The sequence below is a fragment of the Letharia columbiana genome (genome assembly GCF_014066305.1).
Source record: "Letharia columbiana isolate WasteWater2 chromosome Unknown Sc0000019_s0, whole genome shotgun sequence".
NCBI classification, from domain to species: domain Eukaryota; kingdom Fungi; phylum Ascomycota; class Lecanoromycetes; order Lecanorales; family Parmeliaceae; genus Letharia; species Letharia columbiana.
The window spans coordinates 486,653-502,556 of NW_023501060.1; the positions used below are offsets into that span (position 1 = coordinate 486,653).

Here is a 15,904-nt window from a genome sequence, read left to right on the forward strand (position 1 = left end):
GCAATACCACATCCCGGAACAGTACCTCAGCAACAGCCATGCGCAGCATGGCAGGGTACCCGGGCAGCGCACCCCCGCGCAGCAATCGCCCAAACGACGATACCTCGGGGTTATAAGATTAGGGCATTGGCCCCCATAGAGCAATACTTCTAGCGAGCACGCTCGGGAGGCCATGCGCTGGAAGAACATCAGCACCCGATTTCTGAAGTTGCGGAATCCGCTCGGGCTAGCTTAAGCCCCGGGCGCCCTTAGCGTAGCCGGAAAATGGAATCTGGCGGGCCGACCTCCCGAATTGCCTATGCAAAACCAGTTTCGAATGGCGGCGGTATAGTTTTGCTTGTCTACTTAAATCGCATCAACAGAACCACTAAAATACATTTCTCCAAGGCTTGGACACTTTTCATGTTTTTTATATCCTAGATTCGTCCAACTCCTGTGATCTCCTGGCCTCGTTTCGATAACTACCAAATCTGAATGCCAAAATGGAGCCCACAATCGTCCCCATCTTAAGCAACGAAAATGCAATTACCATTGACTACAACCTCTGGGGCTCTTATATTGCCCAAGATCTGCTCAAGAATCTTCCCTCTTCGACTTACGTTCTGATTACAGATACTAACCTTTATGATCTCTATGTGCCTTCCTTTGAAAAAGCCTTCAACGATGTAGCCTCCAGTATCAAGGCGGAAAGCCGTTTATTAACATATACCATCCCGCCTGGGGAGACTTCGAAATCGAGAACAACCAAGGCCGAGGTCGAAGATTGGATGCTGTCTGAAGAGCGGGACCCGCCTTTGGATGTGAGTCCTGTTTTGTGATTGATCATCCAAAATTTCTGATGCATCAAGATTCGCTTCGAACGGGAAATGCTGACTTGTTCAAGACCAAATCAGTGCTTCTCGCTCTAGGCGGAGGGGTCATTGGTGACATGATTGGCTTCGTTGCTGCTACTTTCAAGCGTGGCATCAGATTCGTACAGATACCCACTTCGCTACTTGCTATGGTGGACTCCTCTATAGGCGGTAAAACGGCTATTGATGTACGTACATTTCCGAGTGCTTACTTCCCACTAGCGATGCGATTTGGAAGGCCGTTGGAGGGCCTCCTCATCTTCTCGCCTCCTCTTCCCTAGGCTCTGGAAGATTCATCGACTTCAGTGTTGAAAGGGGACGCTGACTCTGGAACATTACTCAGACGCCGGCTGGCAAGAACCTCATCGGTGCTTTCTGGCAGGTATTTCAATCTCTAATCCGCGCACAACGCCTTACCCTGACCCTTGAATTGCTAGCCTTCTAAAATATACATTGACCTCAATTTTCTCAATACCCTGCCCACCCGTGAGTTCATCAATGGGCTGGCCGAAGTCATAAAGGTCTGCTTCTGTCCAGAAACTGTGCATGTGTGTTTTCATTTATGCTAACAACTTCGCAGACCGCGGCCATCTCGACGACAGCGATGTCTGAGACGAATGAGTCCAAGGGTGAGTATGAAACGATGAAGTACAAATTTGAGGCGTTAGAAGCAAATGTCAACGTCCTCATGGCCGCTATCAAAACCAAGCCAGAAGCCAATGATCATAGACTTTCGAAAGTTAGGGAAAAATTGAAGGACATCGTTCTCGGATCAGTCCAAGTGAAGGCGCATGTTGTGTCAGCAGACGAAAGGGAAGGAGGGTTGAGAAACCTCCTAAATTTTGGTCATTCTATCGGTCATGGTATCGAGGGTTTACTCACGCCTGATATCTTACACGGCGAGTGTGTCGCTATTGGTATGGTGTTAGAAGCAGAACTAGCATTGCATCTGGGGGTACTTAGTCGAGAAGCTGTTGCTAGACTCAGGAACTGCCTTGCCAAATATGAACTACCCACGTCATTACAGGATGCTGTTGTTCGAGAGCGTTCTGGCCACAAACACTGCTCTATGGACCAAATACTTTCGGTGATGGCTGTTGACAAGAAGAACCAGGGAAAGAAAAAGCGCATAGTGCTTCTTCGCGGCATTGGATTTGTGCACGAGCAACAGGCAACGGTGGTGGCTGATCGAGACATAAGAAATGTGCTATCCTCTAGCGTCAGAATACTGCCATCCATACCCCATGGTGTAAAGGTATCATGTACACCACCAGGTTCTAAGAGCATATCCAACAGAGCGTTGGTCTTGGCAGCGCTTGGCAACGGCGAGTGTCGAATTCGGAATCTACTACATTCAGTCGACACAGAGGTCATGATCGAGGCCTTGAAGATAATGAAGTGTGCCTCCTTCTCGTCGGGTGAAGACAGCAAGGGCAAATATCTCCTGGTTACAGGTAATGGCGGAAATCTCCAAGCGAGCGAAAAGGACCTCTACATCGAGAACGCTGGCACAGCGGCACGCTTCTTGGCAACCGTTGCCCTTCTTGCTAAACCAAATCTACAATCATACTCCATCCTGACTGGCAACAAGAGGATGAACGAAGGCCGCCCGATCAAAGACCTGGTAGACGCGTTGCGAGCGAATGGATCCAGTATTGAATGCACAGGAAAGGATGGGCACCTACCTCTCAAGATCGAAGCAGCAGAGGGTATGGAAGGTGGTGATATCGTACTGGATGCCAGTTTCTCGTCGCAATATGTCTCATCTATATTGATGGCTGCTCCTTACGCAAAGAAGCCTGTCACTCTTCGTCTCACAGGTGGACCACCGATCTCGCAGCTATATATTGATATGACTACGGCAATGATGAGGAAGTTTGGCGTCGACGTAACAAAATCTACAATAGAAGAGCATGCCTATCACGTACCTCAGGCGACTTACCGAAACCCCCCTGACTACGAGGTCGAGAGTGATGCTAGTTCAGCAACCTATCCTCTCGCTCTGGCTGCAATCAACGGTATCACCTGTATCGTGCCAAACGTAGGTTATGGGTCTCTGCAAGGTGATGCCCAGTTCGCTGTCAAGGTCTTGAAACAAATGGGCTGTTCTGTTGATCAGACAGAGTCCTCCACAACTGTCACAGGTCCGCCGAAAGGCACCCTTAAGCCAATACCGTCTATAGACATGGAGACGATGACAGATGCCTTTCTGACGGCCTCGATCCTAGCTGCCGTTGCTCAAGGCAGCACTGGTAAGTCGACGACCAAGATTACCGGCATTAAAAATCAGCACAAAAAGGAGTGCGATCGAATAGAAGCTATGGAGAAAGAACTATCCAAGTTCGGCGTCACTTGCCGTGGATTCGAAGATGGCATTGAGATTGACGGCATAAACCATGCTGAGCTACAAGAGCCAGCTGGTGGCGTTCATTGCTACGACGATCACAGAGTGGCGATGAGCAACAGTGTCTTGGCTACAGTTGCACCCAATGGTGCGATCATCAACGAGAAGGATTGTGTAGGGAAAACCTGGCCCGGATGGTGGGATACAATGCGGCTCTCGTTCAACGTGGAAACGGAAGGTGTGGACGTGGAGAGCGAGTCGAAGGGCAAATCGCTGAATTCAGAAACTTGCCGCAAGTCAGTATACCTCATTGGCATGAGAGGAGCCGGGAAAACAACCACAGGAAAGTGGGTAGCAGATCTCCTAGATCTGTCTTTTGTTGATCTCGACTCACAGCTAGAATTAGAAGCGAAACAGACAATACCCGAAATTATTGAAGAGTCAGGTTGGGAGGGGTTCCGGGGGCAAGAAACTGCGATTCTTAAAAAAACGATGATAGAAACGCCTTTAGACAACGTCTTTGCTTGCGGAGGCGGCATCGTTGAGACTCCAGAGGCTCGGAAAGTACTCATCGATTATCATAAGTCTGGGGGCCTTGTAATCCTTGTGCAACGCAACATTGCAGATGTGATGGCGTACCTTCAGCTCGACAAATCACGACCCGCATATGTCGATGACATGAAGAGCGTCTGGGAACGTAGGAAAGATTGGTATGTGCAATGCAGTAATTACCAGCACTACAGTCAGAAGGCTCCAACAGATTCGCTAGTTCGGGCTTCGAGAGACCTAGAGCGGTTCGTTTCTACTATCACCGGCAAACGACGCTCTCTAGAAAAGATCAAGACCAAAAATCAGTCCTTCTTTGTTTCCCTCACCGTGCCTGATATCGCCGCTGCATTAGACTTCTTACCGGAGGTTGTCGTCGGTTCAGATGCTGTGGAGCTGAGGGTAGATCTCTTGGAAGATCCACAGAATCCTAACGCTCCTCCTTCCCTTGAGTATGTGGCAAACCAGCTAGCAATACTACACGGATCAACGTCTCTGCCAGTGATATTCACCATCCGCACGCAAAGTCAAGGGGGCAAATTCCCGGATAACGCTCCGCTTGAATTGGTCACTTCCATATACCAATTGGCGCTTCGGATGGGAGTAGAATATCTGGATCTCGAAATCCAGTTCCCGGACCCTTTGCTTCGCCAGATATCTCGGGCTAAAGGCCATACCAAGATCATCGCTTCACATCATGATCCCAAGAATACCCTGTCTTGGGAGAAGGGTTCGTGGATGCAGTTCTACAATAAGGCCCTCCTGTACGGCGATATTGTCAAGCTTGTTGGGATTGCGACCTCACAAGAAGACAATCTACAGCTTCTACAATTCAAGAAATCGGCTGAATCCGGAAATGAGACGCCCTTGATTGCAATCAACATGGGTCTTGATGGCCAGTTGAGCCGCATACAGAACGGCTTCTTGACGCCAGTGTCTCACCCTGCATTACCATTCAAAGCAGCACCGGGTCAGCTTTCGGCGGCAGAAATCCGGTCGGCGCTGGTGTTGCATGGGGTAATCAAGCCAATACAGTACTACCTCTTCGGATCACCCATTGCCCAATCGAAGTCTCCAGCAATGCACAACACTCTCTTCAAAGCCAGCGGTCTACCACACACCTACTCTCTCTTCGAGACCTCCGAAGCCGCAGATCTAGAAAAGATTCTGCAATCCGACTCCTTTGGCGGCGCCTCCGTCACCATTCCTCTCAAGCTCGACATTGTGCCCTACCTCGACTCCGTCTCCGATGACGCCAAGCTCATCGGCGCCGTTAATACCATCATCGCTGACCCCTCCATCCCCTCCACCAAGAACCAGGGCGGACACCACCTCACAGGCCGCAACACAGACTGGCAAGGCATGACACGCGTGCTTTTGGCCGCCGGCGCTCAGCCCAGTGCAGAGCAAAGCGGTCTCGTAATCGGTGGCGGAGGGACAGCCCGAGCGGCGATCTATGCCCTACACGCCATGGGTTACACCCCCGTTTACGTTCTCGGCCGCTCCGAGTCGAAGATCCGGGAGCTCGTGTCCAGCTTTCCCCAAGACTACAACCTCGAGATCCTCCACCCCTCCGAACAGCCGCTGAAGATGACCAGCGTCCCCACCACGGCCATCAGCACCATACCCGCCGACAAACCCATGGACCCCGACATCCGGAGATTCCTCGGCCACTGGATCTTGGGCGTGAACGACGGGGAGTTGAGGGTGAAGAGTGACGCGTCGCAGGGCGGGAGGGTGACGGTGAAGCAGGTCCTGCTGGAGATGGCTTATAAGCCAGCGGTGACGGATATGATGCAGATGGCGGGTGGAGGGGGGTGGACGACGGTTCCGGGGTTGGAGGTGTTGGCCGGACAGGGTTGGTATCAGTTTGAGGCGTGGACGGGGATCGAGCCGCTTTATGAGATGTTGAGGGAGGCTTGCGGGCTGGAGAAATTGACCTAGGGGAGGGGAGAATAAGGGCAGATTGGAACATAAGACTTGGGAACGTTCGCGGACTGCTAGCATTTTGATGCTATTCAACAATAACGGTTCGAGATAAGATTGTCAATAGCCCGCCCATATGTTCATTCAGGACAAAATGTATCTGCTGTCTAGATAATACAGGCGCAATGCCAATGGTTCCGCTCAAAGGTCACGTCCGCTGGCCATACTTATCTGCCGATCTATTAGCTGCAAAAGCAGAAACATCGGCTCATTTGAAGAGCCTGACCTGCTCGGCACTTCCTTCACTTCCCCGTCCATCTACACTAAAATGAACCCGCAATTGTGGCAGGCGGCCCTTCATTCCAACCGTCTTTCATGAAATATCCCATTGTCCCATCGTCTCCTCACACCACACTGCTCTTCCTCTCCCGCATCTTCAACGTCGCCTCTTCAATCTTGTTCCGTCTCCACGAGCACTCGTCGAAGAAATCGCAAGTGCGACACTTGTAAGCTTCCTCGACACAAACACCCTCCGCGGCCCGCTCGCCTTTCCACCATCTCATTTCACTGTCCAGGTATTTCTGCATAACCGTGTCGTCGTAGAGGAATGTTTTATTGCCCAGAATCGCTCCGTCGGTTGGGGTACGGTATTCGGCCTTCAGCACGTTACCAATACTCTTCGCACCTGCGGAGAAGGTGCGTGCGAACTCTTGCATCATGAGCGTCCAAAGTTTCCGCAGGGAGTTGTGGGCGAGGAGGATGGTCATGCTGTCTTGCGATGATGGCAGCGATGAACCTTCTGGCATGTGCAACGGACTATCCATCGCTAGGAAATCATCTTCATTGAGGCTGCCAATTTGGGCTATGAAGCCGTCACTGAATAAGTCATCTGCTTTCAGCTCGTAGCGGTCGAAGATTACGTCGGCGTTCACCTTGTTCGTAGCAAGGTCGGAGAGAATTCGGTGGTAGAGCATAAGTTGCATCAAGGTCGGGCGGAATGAGGGAGCTTTTGGTATGCTTTTTGTGCCACGGGTTTTGACATCTGTAATGTAAATCTTTGGCGTCTTTTCGGGCAGGGCGGAGTGGAGTTTGTTGAGCACACCAGTGCCATTGCCTTCCAGGGTCGACGGGCCGAGGAAGTCGGTGATAGTCCTTTGGTCAGCTGCGGGCATTTTCTTTGCAACCTCGCGGTTTTCTTCAGCTTCTTCAAGTTCGGGCTCTGGGCAGATATAAGAGAGCTCGTCAATCACGCCGTTAACAACCAGACCGTCTAATACGCCCCAGATCTCGAGCTCCCGCGTCATGCCTGTTTTCCGTAGAGTCTTCAGCCCTTGGATCACATTCCATATCCGCAGTCCCCAGACTTCTTCTTTGGACGTGATATCCACCGCCACAGTCTCATGTACCTGATCCTCCAATACCTTGTGTACTGCAGACCCTTGTTTCATAGCTGGAGTCCTTCTCTTCTTCCCATGCTTCGTGAGAGTGAACCAGTATTGCAGCTCGCACCACGATGGCGAAATGAGGTCTGTGACGCTCAGAGCCTTTTTTGGCTTCGTTCGGAAGCGTTCGAGGGGGGACCTCAGATCCGGCACTTCAGGTTTAGGGGAGAGAGGAGCTTCGATGGAAACGGAGCTTTCTCTTTTGAGTCGACTCTCACGGCTTTCGACTATGCGCTTCAGTGTCAGTCAGTACTCGTTTGGCTAGGCCAGCTGGCACGGAACGTACTATCCGCTGAGCGGTTGTTGTCGCCGTCGAGCTGTATCGTGAACCTCGTCTTGGACAATGGTAGTGGGGGATAATCTTGGGATTGCTGGCCCTGGCGACGAAGTATCCTTGCACCCCGAGGACCTTCTTCATCCTTGAGGTCTTTAAGTAGAAAATCCGGGTCTCTATTTGGACCGTCGTCTTGCTCTGGGGTCTGGTGGAGAAGCCCGTTTAAGATCTCCTCCTCGTCGGGAGTGAATTCTGAGCCATAGTCACTGAACCCATCCTGCTGGTCCGCGACGGGCATGTCCATCGCTTCGGCCTCATTGCTGTTGAGGTGGGGGTTTGGTTCGCACGTTCAATGTTGCTAGCAGCATCTTGGCCTCTATATGATACGCTGTGCGGGCCGAAGGAATTGTTTTTTAGCCCTAAGGCTAAACCGAATGGGAATGGACGTCAACGAGTAACGAATATAGCACCGAGTCACGAGGGAAAGGAGCATGTCATTCGATTCTATTCTAGGGCCTAGTCCCCTTCAAAATGACGAGCCAATGGTGCCTGCCATAGAAAGCACTTCGATCTGGGCAAAAAGTCCCTCCCAAACTCCACATCCTGAGGTGCAAGCCACGAATTTCAGGCATTCCACGTGGCATGCTCCCTTTGTTCTCATAGCACGTTTTCCTCGAATAGCGGCGCCTTGCTCTTTCCTACGGAGACAGATCGGTGGCTTTTCTCCTGCGATTCGATTTGAAGACTCGTTTCTTCGCGGATGATGCTTCCACTGGTGGGAAGAGGCGCATCAAGCGCAGTATTTTGAAAGCCTCTCAGCTCTCATTCACATGCAACTCTTTCCCTCCTCTTCTCTTCATTCGCGGCTCTTTGGTTGAGCCACGACAGATAACTTTGCCAGCCCACGGCCACGATCCCTGCGAACAGGGCTCTGTATTGTGGTAAAATATATGTAAAGTTGAAAGCCGTGACCGCTGGCCAAAGCTTCCAGCTGTTGACGTAACTGGTTGGCACTGTCCTCTTGATCCTCTCCCATGCGTCGGAAAAACCATCGCCGGAGAGCAGGGATTGCATGCCGAAGAAGTAGCTGTTGAAAACGGGAGTGAATACAATTTGGTTGACGACGACTTTGGTGGCGAGGGAGACGAGTTTGGAGGGATAGTTAAATATAGTGCCTAGATACACAAACCTATATAGCAGCGGTCAGCTTTGCGTAATTCCATGTTAACATTGTTTGAGGTTGGTGAAAAACTACCATAGATAGGAGGGGATCGAACTGATGCCTCCAATGGTCAAATGTCGCAACGTCCTGAACGGATTGTATTGCTCTCCATCAATGTACTGTGCTGTCAAGTCCCCACATAGGTACACCACAAGTGAGGTTCCGAACTGAGTAGTCCAAGGTCTTTGCCTTTGGGCCCGAGCATATCCAGCGAAAACTTCTGACAAGGGGCCAAGTCGTTCCCATAAAGGCCGTGGCGATATTTCTGCCGGTGTGGCTATAGATGACCCTTCTCTTTTGCTGACAGTGGAAGACTTCTCAGCTGGCTTGTCTGCAGCTGTGGTTTTCTGCCGTTTTGTAGGGGAGAAAATCTGCTGGTGTCGCTGAGCTGACCGCCGAAGGACGAGGCGCACTGAGCCGTGGAGGAGTATAGCCATTTTATTGACGCAGTTTTCTGGTTGTGATGAGCTAGAAAACGTCGTATCCTGGATGCTGGAAGAGATCAAGCTTGAATTTCGGATTCCTTTGTCCGAGACATTTTCATCCACCAGCCTTTGTCATCTTTGTCATCCTGCTCGGCTTGCGACCGTGTTCAGTGTCACCGGTCAAGGTCAGGATACCCATGTGGGAACGATTGGAATGGGAATGCTCATGACTTTGCTCAGATTGCGGAGGTTGTGCGCATGTAAGAGGTCATTTACGAGCGTCACCGTCACCCGCATTTACTACCTCAGGCGCTAATACCAACCAAATATCTCGGATTCTGGGTACGCAACCACTATCTACTACCTCCTAGAATGGGTATCTCCCATTCTCATCATCCTCTGTCGTGATTCCTTCCTCAAGCTGCCGCTTGTGCTCTCCATCGAGATATTCCAGCAGGACATCCTGATACCTCTCCTTCCCCTTGTACTTCGAGACGTCGTCTCCCCAGCTTCTTACAGCACTCGCCAATCTCCCAGGAACACCAGGCTCCTTGGCAATCGCAGTGACAGGCTCGAAATAGGTTCTAATGGTAAACACAACGCCTCCACTACGCGGCAAACGTCGCAGAGACTGCCTCTCGCTTCTAAAATGGTGATGTTCGATCGTTTTATCTTTTGCCGCAGTACTCCATCCTGCAGCTTGTAGACCATCCCCATCCTCGGGGCCTATGCTATGGCTCCAGGCCAAGTCATCATCAACCTGCATGAAGTAGTTGTTCCGTAATACAGGATTATCGCATTTAATTCTTCGAAAGAAATTAGTCATGCCCTTTTCGAGCTTGGTCTTGAAGCCAGGAACGTCGCCGCTCGTGTGAATCTCGGACAGAGGCATGCCGAATTTGTCGCTGAGGCGCCTAGATCATACATTAGCAGAAATCTTGTCACGGGCCGGCCCAGTCAGGCCACGAACCAAAACCCAGCAAGCAGGATAGCTCCTGCCAGAAGATAGTATTGCCCGTCCGGCTTCTCGAACATTATAGCTAGATCATCTTGTACGAGTCGGGCACAGATTGCCATAGGGTCCTCTGGGAGGGGGCGTTGGAGAATGTTGAACGTTTCACCCGTGGCGAGGTTGTCCAGACCCACGACAGTCTTGCGATAGAGGGTGGGGTATCGCTGAGAGAGGTAATCGCAGCTATGGAAGCAAGGTCAGTTACCAGGCCCATGATACAGGGATTTTGATGCACTTACAGTTCTTCAAGGAGCTCCACAGCACCATCATATGCCTCAGGCGCTGTACGACAGCATTTCTCGCCTCTTTCTTCTATCCTCCGTGCTTTGTCGGCATGGAATTTCAGGTAATGATTATCCAGCTCGATCCAGTCATCCCATTGCATCGTCCGCAGACCCATAGTGATGTGGTACGGGCCATGCCTGAATGGTCTATATGGCAGCGGGTCTGTCTTGTGTACGTCCCAGGCCGGGTAGGGAATTGCTTCCGGTCGTTTAAATTCAACAGGTGTCCATACTCCAGGAGCCTTAGATATATTTCCTTTCCTGGGAATGGGTTTCTCGAGATCCGGTGACTTTTCCCTCCGTACAATTGACTTGTTGCGCTTGATCCACTTGGTGGCCAGAAGCCAAGCGAATAAGACGGCAACAATTCCAGCATACAAGAATTGTCTTGCATTCGTAGCGATCAACGTGGTGAATCCGTCAGCAGGCCTTTCCGCAGTCCAGAGAAGAAATTCCGATGCCATTGGAGCACAAGACCAACGCGGAATGCTAATGGATCGTACCGGAGGGTGCTGTCTTGATATCCAAAGGGATCAGCGGAATTTCCAACTTCTCGAACAGAATGAAGAGAATCATTCTAATTGAATAGAACCATTAGTTGTCAAACTTGAGATTACGGGCAAACATTGGAATGATTCAAACGTGGGGTAGACAGACGAGCTAAGGGTGAGAGCAAAACGCGTGGAAAGATTAGGCGGACAGATATCTTGCAGCTGGAAATCCGCACCGTTTTTGGTTAGTAGCTATTGATTCGTGTCCCAAAGATCAATTATCCACAGTCAAACTTGATTGCTCTTCGCTCGGGGACCTCTTTGCCCAAATGGTGATAAGAGACAAATAGTATTGCGCAACGTAGTTGAGCGATCGGGCCAGGGACTCAAGCAGTGGCCGACTTTCGCCGTAACAGACAATACCTGCCCCATTTTCTTCGAAACTTCGCTGGAATGAGTTCCCAGTCAGGTAACCAGAGGATGCGACCCAATGGATGGGTTTGCGAGGAGTCGAGAAACTTATGGCACAGTATTTGCTCCCAGTTCTTCCCATCGACGATATAATTCGGCTCCAGCATCGAATACTCGGATCCAGGGAAGGTCGAATCCACCATGAACGAGCAATGACCAACATCGACCTACAGAAGTTAGCAGGCGAGGCAAAATTGAAACGAGATGGGAGGCATACGTGCTTGCCCGGATCTTCAATATTCTGATTGTTCATACCAGGAGGTATAAGCCATGTAGGAAGGATTCCAGAGACGGTCCCTCCTTCGCTGAATTCGCCAGGAAGCAAGCCATCAAAGGCGCTCTTGACGAACTTGGGTCGCATGTTCTTTGGCAGAAAGTAAGATGAAGGAAACCGATACCATTCTTTTCCCAGGCAGACGTTGCCTTGCATGTCGGCGTATTCTGGGCTCTGCAATGGTTTGTATATTTCGAGAGGGGCGCTATACGCGCTCACGGTTCCCAAGGTCCTCAAAATTCCAACGGTAGCAATGGCAAGCACAAAACCGCTAACGAGGGCCAATTTTACCTTTGCTGAACATTTGCCAATAACGCTTTTTGGGCTCAGATGTCCCAAGTAATTGAGCACAGTGTGCAAGGCTATGGCAGCGTTTAGGCAAAGAAAAGGATACGCGGGATACATGAATCTCTCCTCTTTGTGAGATTGGGCAGAGAAAATGGTAAGCCACATATAGAATGGAGTACTGATCATCATGCTTCTCAAGGTTGTCCATCTTGTCGAGGACAGACGAGTAAATAGAAGCTGCAGCCCAAGAAGCGGTCCGGCACACATACCAAGCAGAAACCATGCATTAAAATTCAAAAGTAGATTGCGGATATAGAAGTGCCAGGGTTCAGTTCCAAAGATATCGGGCCCGCGTGATGAGCCACTGAGGATGTTGTAGGATACAATGCGCCAAGGGACAAACACAAGCTTGCCGTAGAATAACAGATCGACAGCCAACTGAAGAGACTACACAGGTCAGCACGTGTTGCTGCCGACAGAGCTCGGAGGGGAGGAACCCACCACTATGGCCAAGGTCCTCAACACACCACCGAGGACCCTGGATGCTACCCCGTTTATATCGGAAGTCCGCTTTAGACATGCCAATTCGTCAGGAACGAACGGCAGAATGAGAGCTGCGGAGAATGGCCACCCGACAGTTGCTCCAATGCCAAACCACATGATTCCCTCGGTGGTTTTCAATCCATTTTTGACGTACATGAACGCTGCTGCGCCCATCATTGCGGTATACATCGCAAAACTTGAAGGCAGGTACGCCACTGATGCATGGAACATCCCAGAACTTGATACCATAGCGAGCAAGAAGATCACAGCAATCCTCGGATTCATTGTCTGTGAAATGGTAGAGAATAGGCGCGTCTCACAGCCTGCGCAGATCGATCCGAGCACCCCACGAACAAAGTAGAACTCGAAGACCTTCTTCGAAACGAAGACAGCCGCAACTTTGCTAGGTATTGCATGGATCAAGGCGTATAGCCAGCTTCGAATGGCATACTCGGGCGAGTACTCCCAAGTCTGTAGGCCGAACCCATGGACAATGTAGTGCGTTGGTTCCCAGTAATTGAACACTTCGTCACAGTCCTGTATAGGGGCGTATGTAGAGGCTAGCAGATTGACGGCTAGAAATACGCAGAAGGCGGCGCCTGAGGATAGATCGAAAGTGTGGCTCATTTCAGAATTTGACGAAGGCGAGGATCGCATCAATGTTTTGCCGTTTGGTATAGCCCCGATATTCTTCTTCTGACCGAAGACAGGTGCGACACCCTCCATGACGTCCACTGTCGTCCTTTATAGTAGGAAGGAGCAAATGAAGTACTTGTTCTGAGAATAAGAGCGCCGAGAGCAGGGGTCCAGTCTAGCGCGCCAAGATATCTGCTTTCTTCCGTCCTTTTTGCTATGTAAGTCGAAAGACAAAGACCTGGCGCTTTCACTCCAACAGGACATCGAAGCCTTATATCATTGTTTATAATAATGACGTCTTCATAAAACGATGATATACTACGATTTCTTCTACCACTATGTTGTACGTGACCCAATATTGAGCTACCTCCGTACTTCTTCAGACAACATGTCTTCTATAAGCCTCTATACTCTTCATCGTTTGCTCAAACCCATTGAGAGATCCTCGAGAACAGCTCTTGGCTCATGTAGATCTACCGGAGCGAGTTGGCGAACGAGCAGCTCCTAGTCCCACTCCTGCTCAAGTGGATTGGATGCTTCTTTGTGTGCAACGGCATCTGGCTCGAGGTCCCATAGCCATGATAGATAACCCTGCGCGAGTGCTTCGTGCCAAGCCGTGGGAGAACTATGAGCCGTGCACTCTAGAGATAAAATCCTGATCCAAGGAAGCTCGGAGATCTCTGACGAAGAAGATTTGAATTCTGCCGCAGGTAGCGTTTGCAGTTGCGAGAGAATTAATTTTTCATGTCTGGAATATCTTCAGGGTCTGCTTGAAAGTGCTGAAAGCCGTCATTTATATCATTACTATCAAGTCAAGGCGCGCCTTGAGATCACTGCCAGGCTGCCATACCAGTTCCTGGAAACGCCAGTTATCACCATAGGCCTGCGCGTTGTAGATGTTACAAATCGGCCCAAAAAAAATTCTCGCTGGCTTTGCCGAGAAGACTTTTCAAAACTTGCCATAGATGCTGCATCGAATCTTCTACGCTCCTGTGAGATGCAGCTTCTTGGGTAGCCATAGCTCTCTTAGCGAGGGACACAAGTTTTGTGTGGCTTGGAATGTACAATGGCCTCGGCGATGGTACGACTGAGCCAGACTTATCGCATGCAGTGATAGCTTCTTCGTTCTCCAAGACCTCAACACGCGGGCCTCCTTTGTTCCTCGCCGGAAGCTCGCGGATTTCGGTATTCGGAGACTCGGTGCTCGAGTGCAATAGCACTGTCCGTGAAAGCCAGCTGTGGTCAAGGTGATTCCAACTGTCAGCGAAGGCTCGATTGGACCGTCACAGATGGCGCAGTAGAATGTATACTCGTTGATGAATGTCATAGCTGCAACGAATCTGTCGACGCAAGTTCGTCTAATTCTCAGGGTTCGATCTTACTATCTCTTTTCGATTTTGGAGAAAAGCTTCAATTTGCTTGTGACTGAGTGATAGGAAAGTTGTACAAGTGCAGAAAGGGTTTTATTCAGCCACGTAGTGCACCTTGCTTACAGTCCGTGCAGAAGCGCTGGGTGAATGCGGCGAGATTCCACGGCGGCAACGCAAATGTTTTGAAGATCATGCATAATGGCACGAGGAACTTGCTGGTGTTCCTGATTTTGGAAAGTGGCCTTTGGGTAAATTTACATTTGATGGAAGGGGAACAGGGTAGAGTAAACATACACTATTGAAACACAAGGCATTCTCAGCTCATTTGCTGATGTGGCCCAGCCCAATGCAGAGGGAAGGGATGAGGCAAGTGGCAACTGGCGAGTCCCGAATCAGCAGTATTTCTCCCACTCACTTTACAACATCATGTAGGCTGGCTTCGAGTTCAGGGATTTGAAACTGTCAGGATGAAGAGGGAAATTCCACGGTACCAGTATCTTGCAGTGCGCTTCGGCCTGTTGTACGTTATAAGACCATGGACCATGCTATCATGAGTGATGCCATATTCCATCATGTAAGCTCCTCCCTTGGTTGAGATTTGTTCTATGGATTGCGAATAACCTGCGTGCATCTGCTAGGTCTACTGTAGAGTTTGGAGGCGTACTTGTCATGCTGGTGAGATTAATATGGCTATTGTGGAAGAAGCTCCAACGTGGTTGAGCTCGAAGCAATGAGGACTGTACCTTGATTTCAGGTACCGATTCTGCCTTGACCTCCCAGTATAATGATACCAGTGCGGTAGAAAGGCTAGTGAGTAGGGCTGTGTAAGCTCATGTAAAGAGGTAGAGGCAAATGCAAAACAAGATCAATGCAGCAATGAAATCAAAGTGATTGTAAGTCTTGCTTCGACTTTTTTTGCCTCAAATTTTAAAACTTGTTCGATTTCTTTTCTCGAACATATTAGGCATTAATCGAAATCGGGTCGTAATCTCGATTGTGTTCGCATAATTCTTTGATTTCTAAACAACGGATTTTAATCAACAATGTTTTCCTGCAGTCAGATGTTCGTGCCGATGCTAATTTAGATGATACACTGTACTTCCTACCAGTGGAATCAATGTCTTCCAAATTGGCCGCCATTGCGTCTTTAGTTGCGCACTTAGAAGGTTTGTCGATGATCCTTATGAGGTCCTACTCTCTTTTTTTCTTGGTAAAACCTCCCGCATGCGTTTCACGGATTCGAGTTACGGTTGCGCTAAAGCGCTTCGGTATATCTGCCTTGGTAGCCTGATACTGGCCTGACACTGTCTAAGTGCTCGCAACTTGCCCGCCGTTTGAGTATTGAGTCAATCATCAAGTGAATGAACGGACTTCGGAGGGTGGGAGAAAAAACCAGCCTCAGAGAACATGCTGTACTCGAGACAGGAGACATTTATCCTCCTCCTTGGAAATGAATAATTACCAGTTTAATGAAACGCTCGGTGAGGGGAACTTTCTAGGTCAGA

At 49.9% G+C, this 15,904-nt stretch overlaps 5 protein-coding genes across 5 annotated transcripts; 1 reads left to right on the forward strand and 4 right to left on the reverse strand.

The window, feature by feature from the left end:
- Nucleotides 1-482: 482 nt before the first annotated feature.
- HO173_006548 (uncharacterized protein) lies at nt 483-5,685 on the forward strand (the record flags this gene model as incomplete). The annotated part of the gene is made up of 5 exons (XM_037308457.1): nt 483-800; nt 884-1,039; nt 1,195-1,233; nt 1,289-1,372; nt 1,432-5,685. The coding sequence occupies 5 exons, from the start codon at nt 483-485 to the stop codon at nt 5,683-5,685; spliced, it is 4,851 nt and encodes a 1,616-aa protein (XP_037164723.1).
- A 386-nt stretch (nt 5,686-6,071) lies between these two features.
- HO173_006549 (uncharacterized protein) lies at nt 6,072-7,687 on the reverse strand (the record flags this gene model as incomplete). Its single annotated transcript, XM_037308458.1, has 2 exons — nt 6,072-7,336; nt 7,396-7,687. The coding sequence occupies 2 exons, from the start codon at nt 7,685-7,687 to the stop codon at nt 6,072-6,074; spliced, it is 1,557 nt and encodes a 518-aa protein (XP_037164724.1).
- A 518-nt stretch (nt 7,688-8,205) lies between these two features.
- On the reverse strand, nt 8,206-9,042 carry HO173_006550 (uncharacterized protein; the record flags this gene model as incomplete). Its single annotated transcript, XM_037308459.1, has 2 exons — nt 8,206-8,572; nt 8,639-9,042. The coding sequence occupies 2 exons, from the start codon at nt 9,040-9,042 to the stop codon at nt 8,206-8,208; spliced, it is 771 nt and encodes a 256-aa protein (XP_037164725.1).
- Nucleotides 9,043-9,397: 355 nt separating this feature from the next.
- On the reverse strand, nt 9,398-10,790 carry HO173_006551 (uncharacterized protein; the record flags this gene model as incomplete). The annotated part of the gene is made up of 3 exons (XM_037308460.1): nt 9,398-9,944; nt 10,001-10,225; nt 10,282-10,790. The coding sequence occupies 3 exons, from the start codon at nt 10,788-10,790 to the stop codon at nt 9,398-9,400; spliced, it is 1,281 nt and encodes a 426-aa protein (XP_037164726.1).
- A 413-nt stretch (nt 10,791-11,203) lies between these two features.
- Nucleotides 11,204-13,119, reverse strand: HO173_006552 (uncharacterized protein; the record flags this gene model as incomplete). Its single annotated transcript, XM_037308461.1, has 3 exons — nt 11,204-11,455; nt 11,506-12,297; nt 12,352-13,119. 3 exons carry the CDS (start codon nt 13,117-13,119, stop codon nt 11,204-11,206), a joined length of 1,812 nt encoding a protein of 603 aa, XP_037164727.1.
- Between the last annotated feature and the right edge of the window lie 2,785 nt (nt 13,120-15,904).